This window comes from Rhodnius prolixus, unplaced genomic scaffold, assembly GCF_049639745.1.
Source record: "Rhodnius prolixus isolate KJV_2025 unplaced genomic scaffold, Rpr scaffold_7, whole genome shotgun sequence".
Classification (NCBI taxonomy): Eukaryota; Metazoa; Arthropoda; class Insecta; order Hemiptera; family Reduviidae; genus Rhodnius; species Rhodnius prolixus.
In genome coordinates, this window is record NW_027411582.1 from 39,239,437 (window position 1) to 39,261,648 (window position 22,212).

General features: G+C 38.7%; 1 protein-coding gene across 18 annotated transcripts in view; it reads right to left on the reverse strand.

Moving 5' to 3' along the window:
- Nucleotides 1-22,212, reverse strand: part of LOC141447606 (calmodulin-binding transcription activator 2-like) — a 171,953-nt gene that overhangs the window by 24,105 nt on the left and 125,636 nt on the right. For 17 of the 18 annotated variants that reach the window (XR_012454469.1, XR_012454468.1, XR_012454470.1 and 14 more), the window contains 15 exons: nucleotides 17,956-18,023; nucleotides 16,266-16,401; nucleotides 14,263-14,334; nucleotides 14,020-14,158; nucleotides 6,400-6,443; nucleotides 5,345-5,533; nucleotides 4,816-4,938; nucleotides 3,836-4,327; nucleotides 3,590-3,762; nucleotides 3,225-3,397; nucleotides 2,966-3,123; nucleotides 2,759-2,885; nucleotides 1,595-1,751; nucleotides 654-723; nucleotides 57-235 (listed from right to left, as the gene is read on the reverse strand). Coding sequence is in view for 14 of the 18 variants with exons in the window: in XM_074115330.1 (XP_073971431.1) it covers nucleotides 57-235; nucleotides 654-723; nucleotides 1,595-1,751; nucleotides 2,759-2,885; nucleotides 2,966-3,123; nucleotides 3,225-3,397; nucleotides 3,590-3,762; nucleotides 3,836-4,327; nucleotides 4,816-4,938; nucleotides 5,345-5,533; nucleotides 6,400-6,443; nucleotides 14,020-14,158; nucleotides 14,263-14,334; nucleotides 16,266-16,401; nucleotides 17,956-18,023 (2,300 nt within the window). In the remaining 4 variants the exon portion in view is untranslated. The remainder of the gene's footprint in view (nucleotides 1-56; nucleotides 236-653; nucleotides 724-1,594; nucleotides 1,752-2,758; nucleotides 2,886-2,965; nucleotides 3,124-3,224; nucleotides 3,398-3,589; nucleotides 3,763-3,835; nucleotides 4,328-4,815; nucleotides 4,939-5,344; nucleotides 5,534-6,399; nucleotides 6,444-14,019; nucleotides 14,159-14,262; nucleotides 14,335-16,265; nucleotides 16,402-17,955; nucleotides 18,024-22,212) is intronic. The other variant, XM_074115327.1, reaches the window with a different exon arrangement.

Genomic DNA, 22,212 nt, shown 5'->3' on the forward strand with positions numbered 1-22,212 from the left:
GTATCAACTACAAAATTTTGACCATAAATTTGAAGAAAAAAAATGGAATAAGTTACCTGGAATATCCGAGTGAAGCAGCCAGGTGCAACAGCGTCATGCCTTTGTAAGAATGACACCATTCCACTGTAATATCAGGCATTTGTTTCTCCCACCACTTGCCTTTTGACAATCTTGTCACAGTACCCATCAGCTTATCTTCAAAGTTTGCTTGACTCAGTAAAGAACTGTTCTCAGCCTTCACATGGAAAAAATAAAAATGTTAAAAAATAAATCTCTATGCTAGTGGGCTGGAAGAAGGTCTTGAAATGTTTCGATTCAGAGATCAATCTCTCACTTTTTCAAAACCCACCAACAACAAATTGGTGTTTAAAATTCATGTGAACATTAGTTACATGTAAACAGACATTTTACTATTATCTGGCTAACTCGAAATTGTGCCATGATTATTGCTTTCAGAGAGCATTTCTTGAATACGACAAACTTTAATAATTGACACGAATTGGAATTTTTCCAGTTTACAACTAAAAATTAAATATTTTTCATGACGACTTTGTGATTTTCAGTTTGTGTTATTTTTTTTAAAAAAAAACAAATTTCGAATCAGACAACTTATGGCTAGTAAATTTTGTCTTTAATAAAATGACTTTTATTACCACATCTTGAGGTTCTTGTTTTATATCTAATTGACTGTCGAAGGCATCCAGACGCTGCATAAGTGTGAACCTAAGGCAGTGAAAATACATAAATCATTAAACAAAATTAAAACACCGGTAAACAGATGATGTCTTCATTCTCAAGATGAGAAAGAACTAAAACATATACTTTCTCGTTAGTTTTGCCCAACATTAGAGTGAGAAAGTTTTGTAGAACTAAAGATATATATTTATAATATAGGACTCAGGAAGTTACATTCTACTGAAGCATCATTTAAGAGGTAAAGCCTAACGCCTATGACCTAAATTTCCCTTCCTTTCCTTTCAATAAAATGTCACATCCGGCTGAGAGGTTTTGATCGGTAAGTTACAGTCAGGTTTCCTGATGGGACCAAATTGAAATAGTTTTTCGACTTTTTTGTCGCACATTTCCGGTGAGAACTAAACTTTTAAAAATTTAGATTATTTGTCGAAATATGATCGAAATACTTTACTTACTTAGTAAGAGAAAGTGAAAATATAGTATTTATTTATTACAGTTTTTAATAGTTATTTAGGGCATTCGAATTTCTCAAGAGTAAAATACTATTTTCCCCTTATTTCCCAAGGTTGTTTGCTTATTTTATGGAATAATAAGGCACCTACGAAATATTTACAATTTTATGACTTAAAAAAGACATTTCTGATAAACTTTGTGCAGCCTCTTTGCGAGTGCCTCCAAAATTTGGAAACCACTATAGTAGAAATTTAAATGCATTTTTAGCTTTAAAAACACCATTTCACGGCCAGCTAGAACTTACTCAACTTGCCCTGGCACAACTTTTCTTTTACTCTGACAGATTTCGGATTTTCATTTAACTGAGAATTCGGATCTAACCATCATCCCGTTCAACACATGGAAAAGGTGTAGTTATTTTAATATGTGTCCAAAAATTGCTAACCTAAGGAGACTGTCATGTGGCCGAACATCTCTGGCACTTACTTCCTGTACTCTGTCTTCGTTACCTGGAGGCCCACGTTTGTATTCAAATACCGCCGAATTGGAAATGACAAAACCTTCACAGGCTACCTGTAAGGAGACCACTCCTGCCTCATGGGCTGAAAATTAAGAAACCAATTAACGTTTGTCTTCTCTAGAAATACGTCAATTCATTGGGTGATATGAATAAAAAAAAGTATATCTATATTTCATAATTACGAAATCTCAAGTGCAAGAGTGTTCTAATTGGCTGTAACTCAAAATTACGGCTCATGAAAGACACATACTCTCCAAATGAACTATCCAATTTACTTTAAATACTACGGGATGATTCGTAAATGTTGAAAACTGAACTTCACTTAATTAATTCCCGTATTTTTAACATTGCGAATGACTTATAGGAAGGACTTCTTCCAAATTTAAAGAGTATTATTCAAGAAATACACAGTAAGTTCCAAGATTTTTCAAGAATGGAACAGTGAAACAAGATACACACAAGAAATTATTATTTGGTTTGATTTTATATTCAAAATAAGCCACTCCGACTTCAACAGATTTGACACTGCGATTTAATAATAATTAGCATATCTTTTTCACTTCACTTTGTAGAATCGCCTCGAAAGCTCCTTGAATGGTAGTTGGTAGAAATATAATAAATACGCCGTTTTAACTTCATTTTTAGTTGTCGGAAATATAAAGAACGCTCAGGTTGTTAAATCAGGCAATTTACGTTGGATGATTCAACACAGAGGCATTTACACGAGTCGTTCCAGGTTCATCATCAAGCAACAAACTCCAACGATATTGTGAATGAATGAGTCGACTGCGCTAGTTAATAATACGTTTTGACGTTTAAAAAATACTCATCACTACATTTTTTTTGTCTAATTGGAACAAACTCTGTCGATCATATCCTTACTGTCGAAAAAAGCGCCAGTCTTACAAATTCTTTGTCACACTGTGTGTATTTGATTTAATTTGTATTTATTCTGAAGAAACAGTCTAGGTAAGCGCATATTGAGCATGTCTGTTTTATTCAACATTGAGAATATAGCCAAATACACCCTATTTATTCACATCGCCCATTGATCAACAGAATAATGCTTAAAGAAAAAAATCCAGTAACCTGGGCAGAAGCATCTAAGTACACCACTCTGAACAAGTGTGGTAGGTACAGGACAGGAGTCGAAGAGCACAGTATATGGAGAAGTCGTAGAGTACCATGGGCCCGTCACCAACACTTTTACACCTCCCTAAGACATTAGAATGTTACAAAATATTTGCTTGATTAAAATAATTTTTTTAAATAAAAATCATTGAAGAACAAACCTACCTCAGTATATGCCCACTCAGGTGAGTAATCCGTAATATTAGCAGTACCCTCTCGATAATCCATTCTGGGAGGTGAACCTTCATTGCCCTTTTCTGTGTCCATAACTTCACCAGAAACTTGACCACTGCCGCTAACAACAGCATCACCTAGATTGTTACCTGAGGCCAATAATTTTAAAGATTATATCTAAATCTCAAGCTTGCTCTAAGATTTTTTTTTCTTTTTTAATTTATAACTTTAAATATAAAAAAAATCGAACCATTATGACTATGTTCAAGTCCTTCAAGGTCAGGAAACTCTGATAACATATCAAATGCATCCAAATTGACGAACACATCATCATCCACATGTTTGATTGCATTTACGTCGATAAAATCAATTTCAAGACTTGGCAAATCAGAAGATTGCTTACAATCGTCCTCCCTCGATTCTCTGTGGAAAGAAAAATGTAACAGGCTTTTTTTCACAACTACCAATAGCATAGCAAAAGTACTGAATAAGTTTCGAACTCATTTCTCAGTTTCTTACAACACAACTGAAATCTCTTACATCCTTTATAAAAGATAATTTACAAATATTTTAGCTTCAGTTACCTAAGGAACATAAATTGTTGCTGGAATCTACCTGTTATGATTAGCAGTGCAAGAAAGCGGCATATTGGCGGACAGAGTTTGTTGTATATCTTCTTGTGAAAGGTCTAACGTTTCATAATATTCTGAAGAGCCAATATCCTTCAAGTGGAGTTGCTGGTGTTGTTGATGCTGGTGCTGAGTGCTCTGTGTTGTCATATACTTCACCTGATAATAAATTATCAAAAGTCAATAATTAAATCCAATCTCCTTACAGCAAATCAATTACGAATTTGCTTACCTGTTGATGGTGTTGAGGTTGATTCAGGACTTTCGATTTTCTTCTGTATTTATCACCCTTATCATGTTCGGCATTTCTATTATTATTGTTATTAATATTACTGTGGTTGTTATTGTTATTGTTGCTGTTGTTACCATTGCTGTTATTACTGTTGTTGGCGGAAGAATTGATGCTATTACCGTTGCCAGTACTGTTGTTTGCTTGCTGTTGTTGATGGGGCAATAACGCTGGTGGACCTCTCATTTGTGCTGCTACTGGCTGAGAGATTTGACAATGGCTGTTTTCTAATTCCATTGGGGGATCGTGATGTTTATCTTTGCGAGTGCAATGTCTTTGTGATGCTGCTACTAAAGATGCTACGTGACTTCCGTTGTTCGACTGATTTGAATTAAGTATAAGTAAACTTCCCGGTGCTTGAAGCTGAGATAAACTAAGTACTAACGGCGTTCCACTGCCTCCATTTGTTGCCCCACATGTCTGAGCGTTGGAGCCCTATTCAATAACAAAAACAGAAACAGCTTTTAACTAATCTTACTTTCATTTTATTTGTATTATTTATACATATACATAAATTGTAAAAATGATAAGTATGTGACAATAATACGCTGATTCCTCTAGGGCTCAGTGCCACAGAGAGGCTTGTTGGGAGGAGACGGCCAGCGCTGGAACTAGTTCGGAATCGGGAGCTAGCAGTTTAGGATTTTTTTTTAGAATGAAGAGATATCCCCATATAAAACTAAATATTTGGGAAGAAAAAATGTTTTGATTAGTTAATTCCCAAACAAAGGGTTACTGAACAAAAAGATTTTCTCATTTTAACTTATCCTTTCTTAGATGAATAGAGACCCCAATGTTCCCAAAGCCCTATATTTCTATTTTAAATGGAATTTTAATTACAGAATGCGAATCTACAAACATCCCAATAAAGTAGGTGGTAGTTTGATTAGGCTGGTATACCTGACGGCCTGACAGGAACTTACATGAGGTAGTTGGTGGTGTGCAGCGTGCAGATGATGTACAGGAAGAGATCTCTCATTGCCGGAATGCAACATACCGCCACTCCTTTGGCCGACCACCATACCAGATCCTGTAGTCGAAGATACCTAGCAATAGATAATGTAACTTATAAGAAATGATAAACCTTACAAAGTGAAATGTATACTTTAAAACATTGAAGCCGATTCCATGAGCTACTCCCGACTTTCTAACCAGAAAAAGTGGTGGAAAATCAGGCAGTATTATAAGGAGATCTGGTATGAATCTTAATTCTTAAAATCAAAAAAATTGAATTAAATAAATTAGTGATCGAATGAGCTTATTTTATGTAAGTTCTGAGAATCTGTTGCTTTTTTCTCGATTTTTGAAAAAACCTGTCCAACTCTGACTCTGATGATGGTTCCAAATTAGATCTGAATGTTTCAGAATAAGCATGCCATGATGATACAAATTCTATTATTTTTAAGCAATATTATGTTTTCTTTGAAAAAAAATGTATACTATATAGTTTACCTGGTTACTGTCGGAACTAGGTTCAGCTTTGGCGGAAGTTATTCTCCTAATAGGCTGACTACAAGTTTTTGCGTCCGCACACGTAGAATCAGGACATCCACATTCCAACTGTTTGCATATGGCTGCGGTCCGAGCACTACGCTGCCTTTCCAAAAGCTGGCACACTATTGTCTCTACAGTTTCTGATGTCTTTAAAGAATAAAGATAAATATCAGTATAACATATTATAATTTCACATAAATAAATTTTATGCTTATAATTAAGATATGGATTATATGCATTCTATTAAGATTTTTGAAGTTTACAAAGAAAATCTAAGAAAGAAAGGCTGTCTATTGCATACAAAATGCAATAAAGTAAAAATGATGAATAAAGCAGAAAAGAAACGCAAGCGAAACAAGGAGATGAGGATCGCAGCAGACGGCGGTTTACATGCGTGAAGGGAAAGATGTGAAGGGCTATTGATGGAAAAGGTGCACGCACCCTTTTATCTTTCTCTATCTTTTTACGGAATTCACTCTCTTAATTATTTATTATTATTATTTAAAAAAAGGATAGATATCTCTTTGCAGAAATTAAGATTCTTAATTGCCACTATTAGGTTCTTTCGTGGTTTTAAGAGACTCAACATTAAACAAGTGTTCGGTTACTATTTAGTGCTATATCTTAACTTTCGAGAAGTTCCTTAAAAATAAATAAAATTCCAGGATTTTAATGTACGTTTAGGACTCTGGAAGGAAAACAGATTACTATACCAGTAATCGATTAACTATTTAAGATAAAAAAAAGGCAAGCAGCTGTTGTTAGTTTTGTAAAATGGGCATGACCTTATACCTAAACAGAAACGAAAACATCCCTCTGTTAACTTAACAAAACATTCCTTCAATCCTGTCCCTTTTCATTTCTATTGTTACTGAAAACCATAAAAGTTTCAAATCTTCCGGACTATAAAAAACCATTCCGCTAGGCTGAGTTTACCCCAACTACGTAATAGACTAATACATCTAAATATGCATTACCATTCGTTTAAATGTGCAACTAAAAGATAAACTTACAGATATCTCCAATTCACTCACTTCTGTTTCTTCCTCGCTGTAAACTGTAAATTTAAAATAGATATCATTATTTTAACATTTTGAAATCACTAAATTCCAAACATTTTAATTTTATCAAGTCAGGATTCTTAATCGATAGTTTTTTCTTGTTTTCCAGGATTAAATCTTTAAGAAGAGAGATACAAGTTGTTCTCTCGCTACAGGCAACAATATCCACCATCGGGCCTTCAACTTTTCTAGCAAGAGAGATACAAGTTGTTCTCTCGCTACAGGCAACAATATCCACCATCGGGCCTTCAACTTTTCTAGCAAGAGAGATACAAGTTGTTCTCTCGCTACAGGCAACAATATCCACCATCGGGCCTTCAACTTTTCTAGCAAGAGAGATACAAGTTGTTCTCTCGCTACAGGCAACAATATCCACCATCGGGCCTTCAACTTTTCTAGCAAGAGAGATACAAGTTGTTCTCTCGCTACAGGCAACAATATCCACCATCGGGCCTTCAACTTTTCTAGCAAGAGAGATACAAGTTGTTCTCTCGCTACAGGCAACAATATCCACCATCGGGCCTTCAACTTTTCTAGCAAGAGAGATACAAGTTGTTCTCTCGCTACAGGCAACAATATCCACCATCGGGCCTTCAACTTTTCTAGCAAGAGAGATACAAGTTGTTCTCTCGCTACAGGCAACAATATCCACCATCGGGCCTTCAACTTTTCTAGCAAGAGAGATACAAGTTGTTCTCTCGCTACAGGCAACAATATCCACCATCGGGCCTTCAACTTTTCTAGCAAGAGAGATACAAGTTGTTCTCTCGCTACAGGCAACAATATCCACCATCGGGCCTTCAACTTTTCTAGCAAGAGAGATACAAGTTGTTCTCTCGCTACAGGCAACAATATCCACCATCGGGCCTTCAACTTTTCTAGCAAGAGAGATACAAGTTGTTCTCTCGCTACAGGCAACAATATCCACCATCGGGCCTTCAACTTTTCTAGCAAGAGAGATACAAGTTGTTCTCTCGCTACAGGCAACAATATCCACCATCGGGCCTTCAACTTTTCTAGCAAGAGAGATACAAGTTGTTCTCTCGCTACAGGCAACAATATCCACCATCGGGCCTTCAACTTTTCTAGCAAGAGAGATACAAGTTGTTCTCTCGCTACAGGCAACAATATCCACCATCGGGCCTTCAACTTTTCTAGCAAGAGAGATACAAGTTGTTCTCTCGCTACAGGCAACAATATCCACCATCGGGCCTTCAACTTTTCTAGCAAGAGAGATACAAGTTGTTCTCTCGCTACAGGCAACAATATCCACCATCGGGCCTTCAACTTTTCTAGCAAGAGAGATACAAGTTGTTCTCTCGCTACAGGCAACAATATCCACCATCGGGCCTTCAACTTTTCTAGCAAGAGAGATACAAGTTGTTCTCTCGCTACAGGCAACAATATCCACCATCGGGCCTTCAACTTTTCTAGCAAGAGAGATACAAGTTGTTCTCTCGCTACAGGCAACAATATCCACCATCGGGCCTTCAACTTTTCTAGCAAGAGAGATACAAGTTGTTCTCTCGCTACAGGCAACAATATCCACCATCGGGCCTTCAACTTTTCTAGCAAGAGAGATACAAGTTGTTCTCTCGCTACAGGCAACAATATCCACCATCGGGCCTTCAACTTTTCTAGCAAGAGAGATACAAGTTGTTCTCTCGCTACAGGCAACAATATCCACCATCGGGCCTTCAACTTTTCTAGCAAGAGAGATACAAGTTGTTCTCTCGCTACAGGCAACAATATCCACCATCGGGCCTTCAACTTTTCTAGCAAGAGAGATACAAGTTGTTCTCTCGCTACAGGCAACAATATCCACCATCGGGCCTTCAACTTTTCTAGCAAGAGAGATACAAGTTGTTCTCTCGCTACAGGCAACAATATCCACCATCGGGCCTTCAACTTTTCTAGCAAGAGAGATACAAGTTGTTCTCTCGCTACAGGCAACAATATCCACCATCGGGCCTTCAACTTTTCTAGCAAGAGAGATACAAGTTGTTCTCTCGCTACAGGCAACAATATCCACCATCGGGCCTTCAACTTTTCTAGCAAGAGAGATACAAGTTGTTCTCTCGCTACAGGCAACAATATCCACCATCGGGCCTTCAACTTTTCTAGCAAGAGAGATACAAGTTGTTCTCTCGCTACAGGCAACAATATCCACCATCGGGCCTTCAACTTTTCTAGCAAGAGAGATACAAGTTGTTCTCTCGCTACAGGCAACAATATCCACCATCGGGCCTTCAACTTTTCTAGCAAGAGAGATACAAGTTGTTCTCTCGCTAAAGGCAACAATATCCACCATCGGGCCTTCAACTTTTCTAGCAAGAGAGATACAAGTTGTTCTCTCGCTACAGGCAACAATATCCACCATCGGGCCTTCAACTTTTCTAGCAAGAGAGATACAAGTTGTTCTCTCGCTACAGGCAACAATATCCACCATCGGGCCTTCAACTTTTCTAGCAAGAGAGATACAAGTTGTTCTCTCGCTACAGGCAACAATATCCACCATCGGGCCTTCAACTTTTCTAGCAAGAGAGATACAAGTTGTTCTCTCGCTACAGGCAACAATATCCACCATCGGGCCTTCAACTTTTCTAGCAAGAGAGATACAAGTTGTTCTCTCGCTACAGGCAACAATATCCACCATCGGGCCTTCAACTTTTCTAGCAAGAGAGATACAAGTTGTTCTCTCGCTACAGGCAACAATATCCACCATCGGGCCTTCAACTTTTCTAGCAAGAGAGATACAAGTTGTTCTCTCGCTACAGGCAACAATATCCACCATCGGGCCTTCAACTTTTCTAGCAAGAGAGATACAAGTTGTTCTCTCGCTACAGGCAACAATATCCACCATCGGGCCTTCAACTTTTCTAGCAAGAGAGATACAAGTTGTTCTCTCGCTACAGGCAACAATATCCACCATCGGGCCTTCAACTTTTCTAGCAAGAGAGATACAAGTTGTTCTCTCGCTACAGGCAACAATATCCACCATCGGGCCTTCAACTTTTCTAGCAAGAGAGATACAAGTTGTTCTCTCGCTACAGGCAACAATATCCACCATCGGGCCTTCAACTTTTCTAGCAAGAGAGATACAAGTTGTTCTCTCGCTACAGGCAACAATATCCACCATCGGGCCTTCAACTTTTCTAGCAAGAGAGATACAAGTTGTTCTCTCGCTACAGGCAACAATATCCACCATCGGGCCTTCAACTTTTCTAGCAAGAGAGATACAAGTTGTTCTCTCGCTACAGGCAACAATATCCACCATCGGGCCTTCAACTTTTCTAGCAAGAGAGATACAAGTTGTTCTCTCGCTACAGGCAACAATATCCACCATCGGGCCTTCAACTTTTCTAGCAAGAGAGATACAAGTTGTTCTCTCGCTACAGGCAACAATATCCACCATCGGGCCTTCAACTTTTCTAGCAAGAGAGATACAAGTTGTTCTCTCGCTACAGGCAACAATATCCACCATCGGGCCTTCAACTTTTCTAGCAAGAGAGATACAAGTTGTACTCTCGCTACAGGCAACAATATCCACCATCGGGCCTTCAACTTTTCTAGCAAGAGAGATACAAGTTGTTCTCTCGCTACAGGCAACAATATCCACCATCGGGCCTTCAACTTTTCTAGCAAGAGAGATACAAGTTGTTCTCTCGCTACAGGCAACAATATCCACCATCGGGCCTTCAACTTTTCTAGCAAGAGAGATACAAGTTGTTCTCTCGCTACAGGCAACAATATCCACCATCGGGCCTTCAACTTTTCTAGCAAGAGAGATACAAGTTGTTCTCTCGCTACAGGCAACAATATCCACCATCGGGCCTTCAACTTTTCTAGCAAGAGAGATACAAGTTGTTCTCTCGCTACAGGCAACAATATCCACCATCGGGCCTTCAACTTTTCTAGCAAGAGAGATACAAGTTGTTCTCTCGCTACAGGCAACAATATCCACCATCGGGCCTTCAACTTTTCTAGCAAGAGAGATACAAGTTGTTCTCTCGCTACAGGCAACAATATCCACCATCGGGCCTTCAACTTTTCTAGCAAGAGAGATACAAGTTGTTCTCTCGCTACAGGCAACAATATCCACCATCGGGCCTTCAACTTTTCTAGCAAGAGAGATACAAGTTGTTCTCTCGCTACAGGCAACAATATCCACCATCGGGCCTTCAACTTTTCTAGCAAGAGAGATACAAGTTGTTCTCTCGCTACAGGCAACAATATCCACCATCGGGCCTTCAACTTTTCTAGCAAGAGAGATACAAGTTGTTCTCTCGCTACAGGCAACAATATCCACCATCGGGCCTTCAACTTTTCTAGCAAGAGAGATACAAGTTGTTCTCTCGCTACAGGCAACAATATCCACCATCGGGCCTTCAACTTTTCTAGCAAGAGAGATACAAGTTGTTCTCTCGCTACAGGCAACAATATCCACCATCGGGCCTTCAACTTTTCTAGCAAGAGAGATACAAGTTGTTCTCTCGCTACAGGCAACAATATCCACCATCGGGCCTTCAACTTTTCTAGCAAGAGAGATACAAGTTGTTCTCTCGCTACAGGCAACAATATCCACCATCGGGCCTTCAACTTTTCTAGCAAGAGAGATACAAGTTGTTCTCTCGCTACAGGCAACAATATCCACCATCGGGCCTTCAACTTTTCTAGCAAGAGAGATACAAGTTGTTCTCTCGCTACAGGCAACAATATCCACCATCGGGCCTTCAACTTTTCTAGCAAGAGAGATACAAGTTGTTCTCTCGCTACAGGCAACAATATCCACCATCGGGCCTTCAACTTTTCTAGCAAGAGAGATACAAGTTGTTCTCTCGCTACAGGCAACAATATCCACCATCGGGCCTTCAACTTTTCTAGCAAGAGAGATACAAGTTGTTCTCTCGCTACAGGCAACAATATCCACCATCGGGCCTTCAACTTTTCTAGCAAGAGAGATACAAGTTGTTCTCTCGCTACAGGCAACAATATCCACCATCGGGCCTTCAACTTTTCTAGCAAGAGAGATACAAGTTGTTCTCTCGCTACAGGCAACAATATCCACCATCGGGCCTTCAACTTTTCTAGCAAGAGAGATACAAGTTGTTCTCTCGCTACAGGCAACAATATCCACCATCGGGCCTTCAACTTTTCTAGCAAGAGAGATACAAGTTGTTCTCTCGCTACAGGCAACAATATCCACCATCGGGCCTTCAACTTTTCTAGCAAGAGAGATACAAGTTGTTCTCTCGCTACAGGCAACAATATCCACCATCGGGCCTTCAACTTTTCTAGCAAGAGAGATACAAGTTGTTCTCTCGCTACAGGCAACAATATCCACCATCGGGCCTTCAACTTTTCTAGCAAGAGAGATACAAGTTGTTCTCTCGCTACAGGCAACAATATCCACCATCGGGCCTTCAACTTTTCTAGCAAGAGAGATACAAGTTGTTCTCTCGCTACAGGCAACAATATCCACCATCGGGCCTTCAACTTTTCTAGCAAGAGAGATACAAGTTGTTCTCTCGCTACAGGCAACAATATCCACCATCGGGCCTTCAACTTTTCTAGCAAGAGAGATACAAGTTGTTCTCTCGCTACAGGCAACAATATCCACCATCGGGCCTTCAACTTTTCTAGCAAGAGAGATACAAGTTGTTCTCTCGCTACAGGCAACAATATCCACCATCGGGCCTTCAACTTTTCTAGCAAGAGAGATACAAGTTGTTCTCTCGCTACAGGCAACAATATCCACCATCGGGCCTTCAACTTTTCTAGCAAGAGAGATACAAGTTGTTCTCTCGCTACAGGCAACAATATCCACCATCGGGCCTTCAACTTTTCTAGCAAGAGAGATACAAGTTGTTCTCTCGCTACAGGCAACAATATCCACCATCGGGCCTTCAACTTTTCTAGCAAGAGAGATACAAGTTGTTCTCTCGCTACAGGCAACAATATCCACCATCGGGCCTTCAACTTTTCTAGCAAGAGAGATACAAGTTGTTCTCTCGCTACAGGCAACAATATCCACCATCGGGCCTTCAACTTTTCTAGCAAGAGAGATACAAGTTGTTCTCTCGCTACAGGCAACAATATCCACCATCGGGCCTTCAACTTTTCTAGCAAGAGAGATACAAGTTGTTCTCTCGCTACAGGCAACAATATCCACCATCGGGCCTTCAACTTTTCTAGCAAGAGAGATACAAGTTGTTCTCTCGCTACAGGCAACAATATCCACCATCGGGCCTTCAACTTTTCTAGCAAGAGAGATACAAGTTGTTCTCTCGCTACAGGCAACAATATCCACCATCGGGCCTTCAACTTTTCTAGCAAGAGAGATACAAGTTGTTCTCTCGCTACAGGCAACAATATCCACCATCGGGCCTTCAACTTTTCTAGCAAGAGAGATACAAGTTGTTCTCTCGCTACAGGCAACAATATCCACCATCGGGCCTTCAACTTTTCTAGCAAGAGAGATACAAGTTGTTCTCTCGCTACAGGCAACAATATCCACCATCGGGCCTTCAACTTTTCTAGCAAGAGAGATACAAGTTGTTCTCTCGCTACAGGCAACAATATCCACCATCGGGCCTTCAACTTTTCTAGCAAGAGAGATACAAGTTGTTCTCTCGCTACAGGCAACAATATCCACCATCGGGCCTTCAACTTTTCTAGCAAGAGAGATACAAGTTGTTCTCTCGCTACAGGCAACAATATCCACCATCGGGCCTTCAACTTTTCTAGCAAGAGAGATACAAGTTGTTCTCTCGCTACAGGCAACAATATCCACCATCGGGCCTTCAACTTTTCTAGCAAGAGAGATACAAGTTGTTCTCTCGCTACAGGCAACAATATCCACCATCGGGCCTTCAACTTTTCTAGCAAGAGAGATACAAGTTGTTCTCTCGCTACAGGCAACAATATCCACCATCGGGCCTTCAACTTTTCTAGCAAGAGAGATACAAGTTGTTCTCTCGCTACAGGCAACAATATCCACCATCGGGCCTTCAACTTTTCTAGCAAGAGAGATACAAGTTGTTCTCTCGCTACAGGCAACAATATCCACCATCGGGCCTTCAACTTTTCTAGCAAGAGAGATACAAGTTGTTCTCTCGCTACAGGCAACAATATCCACCATCGGGCCTTCAACTTTTCTAGCAAGAGAGATACAAGTTGTTCTCTCGCTACAGGCAACAATATCCACCATCGGGCCTTCAACTTTTCTAGCAAGAGAGATACAAGTTGTTCTCTCGCTACAGGCAACAATATCCACCATCGGGCCTTCAACTTTTCTAGCAAGAGAGAATCTAAAATAGCATGCCTGGTTTTGAAACCCGGCCCACTGCACTAACTACTGAACAGATACCTTCTTCCCTTTGATTTATTTCATTTTAGTTTGAACTTTTTGACAAATACTACCCTCCAAACCACTTTTCTAGACAAAAACTTTTTCCAACGAGGAAGTATCCTTTGGAAAGTTCATCAGCTGCTATGAGTTATCAGCTGGTGAAAGATTGTGAAAAAGAAATAGTTAATAGACTTTAACCATGGTTAAGAAAATTTACTTACACATCGGTTTCAACTGAGAGACTAGTTCTTCTTTAGTCCATTGTTTCTTATCAGCACAAAGCGCAAGACTAGGTGAAACTATTTTATTATCATCTGGGTACGGCACGTTTAAATAGTGCACTAGCACTATGTCAGGATTCTGAACAAAAGGCAGAAGAAGTAAAATTTCCAATTTATTTAAAAAAAGGCAACTCTAAAAATTCAAAAATAAAATTTAAAAAATGCGAGTAGAAATAATTTTACCTGTAATAACCAGTAACACCGCCTGTGGAATGTAGGCAGGATGGCGGAATGGACGTAACATCCGTAAATACACTGAAAAAATTAGTGACCCTGAGGTAAACATTTTGAAAGTTTCAAGTTTTACAAAAGTTATATTTAAGAAGCTATCTGTGGCGAGTGTGGTTACTTTTCTTTCGATGCAATTTTGGTATCGATGGTTTGCAGTGTACTTAATAAATTATTGAATCAGAAATTATTTATTATAAGTATTAAGACTGTAAACTGGATGCCCCTTAAGTGCTCTCAGGACCTAGCCGAAAGTCTAACAGCAGTCTCCTCTCTTCTTGAACCTTTACTTTCACTTTTGAAAAAAGATGATGCATTTTAATACTTTTATTCTTATTTGTTTACAGGTTTTTAATTCTAGTTCGTGTCGAGAGCCGCGAGTTCAACGGGCATTGCCTAGAACTTATGCCGACGAAGAAATTTTATTGCAGAAAGAACATTAATCTTCAAACTGGTGGAAATGTGGCACCGGAAAAAAAACAATTTCCCTCTTTCCTAGTAAGAAGTAGTTAACAATTAGCCGTCAGAGTAGATCTTTAAAGTAAGGGATCCATTGCTTATGTTTTCTGCACTTCTTCGAGGCCCGAAAGGAATTATGAAAATGAAAATATTTAAAGAAGTCGGGGCTTGAATAAACACTATCGGCAGTACATGCGGCCAGGTGAAGTAAAGAAAAAAGAAAAATAAGATAAGTGAAGAGGAAATTTGTTAAAATATGTAAAGAGGGTGGACGCCGACAGACAGCAGCTCTGCTCGAGTGTGCTTGTATCTGACATGGAATTCATTAACTCACCATTTTTATTTTTTTGAAACTCCTCCACATCCTAAAGTACACCATTTCCTCCCATTTCTTTTTTATTCTAATTAATGTAACAGAGAACCGGCAGAAGATCCACCTGCAGTAACATCATTCATTCAACAAAGCGCCACTTCTCTTGGGAATTTTATTGTTCCGAAAAATTGCGGCAAAATTAAAATAGAATAAAAATTAAGAGTTGATGTTCGTTGGACGTTGAACTTAATTCTTTTAAAAATTTATTGGCCATCTATTGTAAACAAAAACTGAAAAACACTAATCGTCTTATGTTTATCAATTTTACTCAACGTTCCGATTCGTCATACTTTGTTTACTAAACTTAACGGATTACAAGAGATTACAAAATTAAAGTGTACACGGGGTCTAAAATGGGTATCAAACATAGGATATTGCAGCTTACGTCAGAAAGAGGCTACACTCGTCTGGAGAAGGCGAATGTAGAAGATGAAGAAGGTCTACCCGCTCTGTTGACGAATAGTTTTCGCCAAGCCTGAATTATTGATCCAATCGTCCGGTTTGAAAATAATGATGGGAACCAGTTTGATAAAAGAGACGAATAGAAGTAAAGCATCTGTATGATGATGGGTCAAGCTCCTTTAAGCGAAAGTTTTGCTAGAAGAGGAGAGAGGGAATTTTAAGTTCGCGGAATGTGGTTCGGATCTCGAGGTATCATTCCTCAAATGACTGGTAACTTTGTTGTCGACGTCAGACTAGAGAGGAAACCGCTGCGATTATTTAGAATCCTCTTGAGATTTAACGCAATTATATTGATGGTAATCCTTTAGATTTGCATCGCTCGTTATCTGGTTATCTCGTAGGACAGAGATATGTTTCTACTTACCAGCACTTTATGAGTGTTTATTGTTTATTTCTGTTGTTACACTTGTGAATACGAGTATATACTCGTAGTTTCATAGACTGACTGTAGGCAACATGACCACTTGCTTTATTTGTAAATTAAGAAAATACCATTGAGACTGATCAGAATGCTGTACGCAGCCGCACACTTTGTAAACGTTTTTTCTCTCTCTTTCTTAAGAAATAAAAAAAGCGCGCGCACACCATCCTTGAAAAATTTTAAACTATGAATTTCTCAGACCAAAATTCCCAGGGTTTAAAATTATCATGAAGGAGCCCTGACCTCGGTGCCTTGCACTTTCAACTTCATATGATCCTCGCGGGTCGTTTTCCCATCTTTCCGCTTTTTCCAGCAGTAGCCATCTCGCCGATATCGCACCTTCTTCCGGCTGTACAGTAACATGGAACCACTCTTGGGCCTTTCAACATACATACACAAAAATTAGTTTACATCAATAACTAAAGTTAATAAAAATTATGATATAAGAATATTTTTTGACCGCAGAAAATTGTTTTGGGAGACCTATTTCTGTCTTACTTCTCTAACCAGGTTAATTGAAGTATGCTCAAATACTAATCCAACTACAAAGAAACTTGAATCTTCAGTTAATAAAGATTTAGACCACCTGCAGTTAGTGATTTTTTCTTTCTATTGGTCTTCTAAAACTGGAAGGAAATATTCAATGTCTTGCTGCTGCAAATCTGCACGGCTTAAGATTGCAGTATCCTCCTGGATGGGTGGATTATTATTTGGAAACGCCGCCGAAAGCAAATAGCCCATCCCATCGCTATATGTTGTGACTCAAGTTCCTCCAAGGTCACTGAAATATAGTTTTTGTGAAAGCAACCCCTGCATGGGGTTAGGTTATATTTGTAGTTAAGCCACTATACAGTAGCTTAAGCTCATAGTGGGTTGGTAAAGGGATTCAAACTGCAGAAGCTTTAATTGCAACGGCGGAGAAAGCTATTCTGTCACAGCGCGTTGCACACAAGACTGCAGCTGGCTGTTAAAGCCTACACTAAACTCCTTTAAGCCCTTAACGCCAGGACTTCTTCCTGGATATATAATTTACTTTCTAATTTAGTACCTAATTAGTAATTTTGATTTCACGCTGTCTTGTGCTCAGAGCAACCTTCTGCAACCCCTAGTTTATGCAACAAATGGTTACAACGGATTCTCGCCAGTCTTAAAAAGTTAACCAATTTAAGTGCTGCAAAATAATGGGTTATTTCACCTGTAGCAATAATAAATCTCCGGAAATATTTGAGACACCTTACAAGTGAACTGAAGTTGACTGAAGTCAAGAAGCTTTCAGACGTTTTCACGTAGCGTGCCTTGTACATTTAATTCTCTGTGAATTTGTGTTCCTGGTAGTAAACCATGGGGCGTTTAGTAGATTACGTAGTACTTTGAAATGTCTGAAGCTGAATCGCCATTGTGTAACTTACTAGCTGTTATCCAAACTAGCCTAGAATAGATCTGAGGAGTGTTACGTATTTTACTAAAAATGTTACTAAAACGAAATAATGAAAGAAACACTTTTTAAAGAACTCAGTGATAAATAAATTCTAAAATAGTTAGGATTGTGAAGAGAAATAAGAGGGAATTAAGGAATTAGGTTGGCGGTCCTGTAATCCAGGTTACAGCTGCTCTCTTCCCTTGGAACATAGATTAAGTTCCCTGGAGCTGTTAGGTTAAACAAAGTGCTCACCTCCTACAGTGCCGAGCTTTTATTAAAATTACCTAAATGTCAAAAACTAGTATTAAACTGGCAAAGATGGTGGGCTTCCCTATTCCACTCACACTACTTCCTGTCATAGCTTCCATGTTTTTTAAATTTATTTTTATTCAAGGGCCCCAAAACAGATATTTCCGGTGTAAATTCGACATCGATTTTTTTGTTTTGCAAGATGACAATACTTCCTTGTAAAGTAAGCGGAAGTCAAAAAAAAAAAAAGGAAATGGTGCTTACCTGATTTTCACCTCTTTGGATTGCCAATCCAAGTGTCGCTCGAAACAAATAAGGATAGCTGCAATTTCCTGCAACAGGATAACATTCTTGTTTAAATGAATAGAACTGTACTCAACTTACTTTACATATTAACCAACAATAAGTTTTCTAATAAAAGTTATAACTGCCACTTCCTTTACTCGGTTCACTCAACACCCCTTTCATATCTATACAGCCCCGACTCTATCCCTCTCTTCGTGAACAGAGAGTAGATGGAAACAGGGATATACAGAAAATGATTGCATAAAAGAAGTGAGTTTGAAGTAAATTATCTCAGTCTAGTACATAATTATAAGAGTTTGGTAAAGTTATTATAAAGCCCGAATAGCTTTACTGGCGCGCTAGCTACTTAATTCCAACTTTTAATGCTTTACAATTCAGCTAACGAGTAGCATCGGAGTCCAAGTGAATTATCTAAAACTTTAATATAATTAAGTCTGTACACGTCAGAGGAGTGCGCGCCGTGAGCGACACAGAACCGAGGCAAGGCGCTCGACCGACCGACTCCTACTCTTCTTCCTGATTAACTTTGTCATTATTTCCATTTAAAAAACCTAACGTGAGCGTGAGTGTTCTTGCCAATAAATAATAAGCTTTAAATGTTTTTAGGACAATGCCCTGGATTCCTTTTATTGGGTTATTCAAAATTTTCAACCTCAATATTGGGAATAGTAGGAATTAAGTATCCTACCCAGAGTTGGACAGTTTTGTCTGTTAACATGGAAAACTGCCCGGAGGCCAATGGTTTCAGCAGTTGACTTCTCTTGTCTACAAACCTCAAGATACCTAGCCTCTGCAGTTTTTTAAATTCCGAATTTTTTCAGAGACTTTAACTCCCATCATTCTTCAGAAAACAAGCTCTAAAACAAATTTCTCTAAGGAAAAGTATTTTAAAAGAGTTATAGACCTAAGAGTCTACAGTAAATGCCAAGCTGAGAGAAAATCGAGGAAAATATTTTGGAAAATTCCAAGGAAAGTGAAAAATTCTCCTTAATAATATAGAGTACACAAAGGACAGTTAAGGACTTAAATAGTACTTCAAAAGGAAAGCTACTCTCTGCTAGAAGTGCCCTTGATCTATTTTCTTAAAAAAAGAAGAAAATTTGGAGCTATTTTTGAAAAAGAATTCAAAAGAGTATAAACTACATTCAGCGAAGTGGCTCGTGACTCATTGCTGAATTATAACAAGTAACGCAATCCTCCATAATAATGTACAAGACACAGAACTATACATTTTTGAACAAGATGCCAATTATATTTCAACAGGAAAATTGAATTAAGAAAATTTGAACGACTGCAAGTCTTACTCTCAAGAAGAAATGAAAAACTACAATTGGTTTCTCATGGCCAATATTTAACTGCCTGATATTGGGTGAATATTCTCGAAGAATGAAAAAGTAAAATAAAAATGGCAAGTAATTTCTTCTTATGAGTAAACCGCTCAGGTTTCACGAATATAAAGTTAGCTAGCTAGAAGAAGAACCATAGTTAGCTAGTTGTGGAAGCAGCGCCAGGTGTCAGCGGATGCGTTGGTCCAAGCCGTGGCTTAATATGTTGGATATGTAGCCTATTGGCGGAGTAAAGCCGGCTAGCCACTTAGAGAGAGCCACCTCCACCAACCAACTCCAAGCTGCTCTCTCTCTACCCCCGCACAAAGCACATGCTCTGTTCCATCATCATCGTCATCATCACCATCATCCCACACCCACAAAATAAATTAGAATAACCTTTATACTCTCTCCTACATACTCTTTGGTAATGCATGACAAAATCATGGTGGCCATGTAATAAGACTTTTTCTCCAGCTTCGCCAATTCTAAGACCAAGGATATTGTGTGATCATATCAAATTTACAACAATCTAAAAATAGTTATCAGTAAAGTCAGGACACAACAGTTACAGGAGGAGTTACAAGTATAGTAGCAGATACTTCCTGAGGCCAGGGTGGTATTTGACCATCCGAATCATTAGGTCATCATAATAATTTTAATCAAATAAATTTAAAAAGCGAAATCCTAATAGATGGACCCAACAGCAGCAAAGAAATACCCAATTCCAGTCAAATACCCGTCCCTGGGACTGTATTTAGACAGCTGACTTATCTGAAGAACTAAACAGACTACGACGACTGCTGGGACGGAGTCCATTCTGAGCAAACCCCCATTAGATTGCATTATTTAATCTAGCCTACAAAGAGACTGCGAATACTGTAAGGGTGATGTTCTTTAACTGCAAGTGATAAGACTGCATTATTCACCACACACCTGGAAGGTAATCTCTGCTAAGTAGGTAATATTTCACTGAGGACTCCACTCAGGTGACACGTCATCAGCAACGCCCTCCTTCAACAGCTGACTGTCATTTTTCTACATTCTTAATACATATTTAATGTCGCTCTAGATCACCCGTCTACTGTGCACTAGTATTCTAATGCACTAAGTAAGTCTAATGCACTTTCTCAGCAACACTGCAATCTTGCAAGTGATCTTTGACGCTCTATTTACTACTAACACATTAATAATTTCTTCACATTTGCTCAAGATTTCTTTCCTTTCTCCACAATACTCTTTAAGTTTGATTTCAAATAAAGATCGAAAAAAAGTAAAGGTTGACTTTTGAAGATAAACTCTAGGAAATAATCTAGTTAGAAATAGTGCCAAAGATGGGTAAGTTTCCCTCTATAATGTAATCTCAGGGTAATGTAAGGGTTCAAAAAACTATAATGGCAGTAAGAATGAGTTTAAAGCTTAAAGAATTATGACCAGAGAAACTCGAGTGAGTTAATGCTAGATTCTCCAATAAAATTTACTGTGTTTAAGTCATTTTTCGAAGCGTCAACGAAAATGAGTTCCAGAAGATTCTTTGTTTCTTTTTCTTCAATGGGAATCGTTACCTAAACCGTTTAACCCTGGCCCCAACTCGTATATAAATATGCTTACTTGCGCCCAGGCAATTTAGTAGCGGACGTTAAAAGAGAATATGTCAATGGTGAGATGGCAATGAAGATATTTACAGCAGTTGAAAGATCTAATGGAAACAAGTTTTAATATAATGGAGAAGTTAGGTTAAAGTTCAGAATTGTGTGAATCTAACTTTACATTTTGGAAGTCGAGGGCGCGGCGTTTGGGCCAAGTCACGCTCGTCAGATAGTTTGCTGCTTGGCTACCCCACTACACTAACTAGTTGGCTTACTTTGCTCGCGGTATCATTTACTTCGGTTTTATTGTTGTTAGAGAAATATACACTCTGCCACTTACCAACTAGAGTCTGCCTCACGAAACTCACTATATATAGATTTGTTTCAAAAAGCAAAAGCTGTTATTATATTCTGTGGCTTCCACTAGTCCAGGCCGTCAACATTTTACTCCAGAGTAACACCGAGTCAATACCAGAGAAAAGAAAAGCTGACGATTTTAGGATAATTGGAGCAATTTCTTCTTCTATTTTTCTTTTCTTTTTTTTCCATAAAAGTAAAAGTTTAGAGTTGGGCCCAGAGTCAGGCAGCGCCGGCACCGGGGCCCCCCATTGCCGATAATTAACTTCTGCTTCATTTGGGTAAACTAATCCACACCGGAAACCGTTTACGCTCCAATAAAACCGGCTTTAAAAATCGATAAAAAATGATACATCTCGTAAACTGTTTGGTACGCTTACAATTTTTTTTTAAATTTAGTTCAAAATTTGAAGGCATTCAAGTGGTTACTATATCCGGATATACGGATCTCTTTGCCTGCTGCCAATGAAACACTAGCAACCACTTTCAAATAAATACTTTTCTTTAAAAGAAATGCTCCTCCACCCCACAATTATCGGTCAGTCATTAAAAGGCAGATAGTCTGATATAAGCGTAGCAATTGACGCTCCAGATACAGCACCGCTTTACTGGAGCGAATTCCAAATAACACATGTCTAACCATCTCTTTAACAAAAACTTACAGAGTTAAGTATATGAGTTGATTAAACGACAAAAGGTATAAACAAAGTCTATCGACTAGTTTACTAGATATTTGCATTTAAAATTTTCACTCTGTATAACGAAAGCAAACTTTGACACTGAATATCCCGTTTTCTGCTCGATAGATTTTTACGAAATTTCATTCAATTTTATAGTAATATGTCTCCATATACAGATAAAATATAAACAAAATCTATCGACCAGTTTACTAGATGTTTGCATTTAAAGTTTTCACTCTGTAAAACGAAAGCAGAATTTAACAC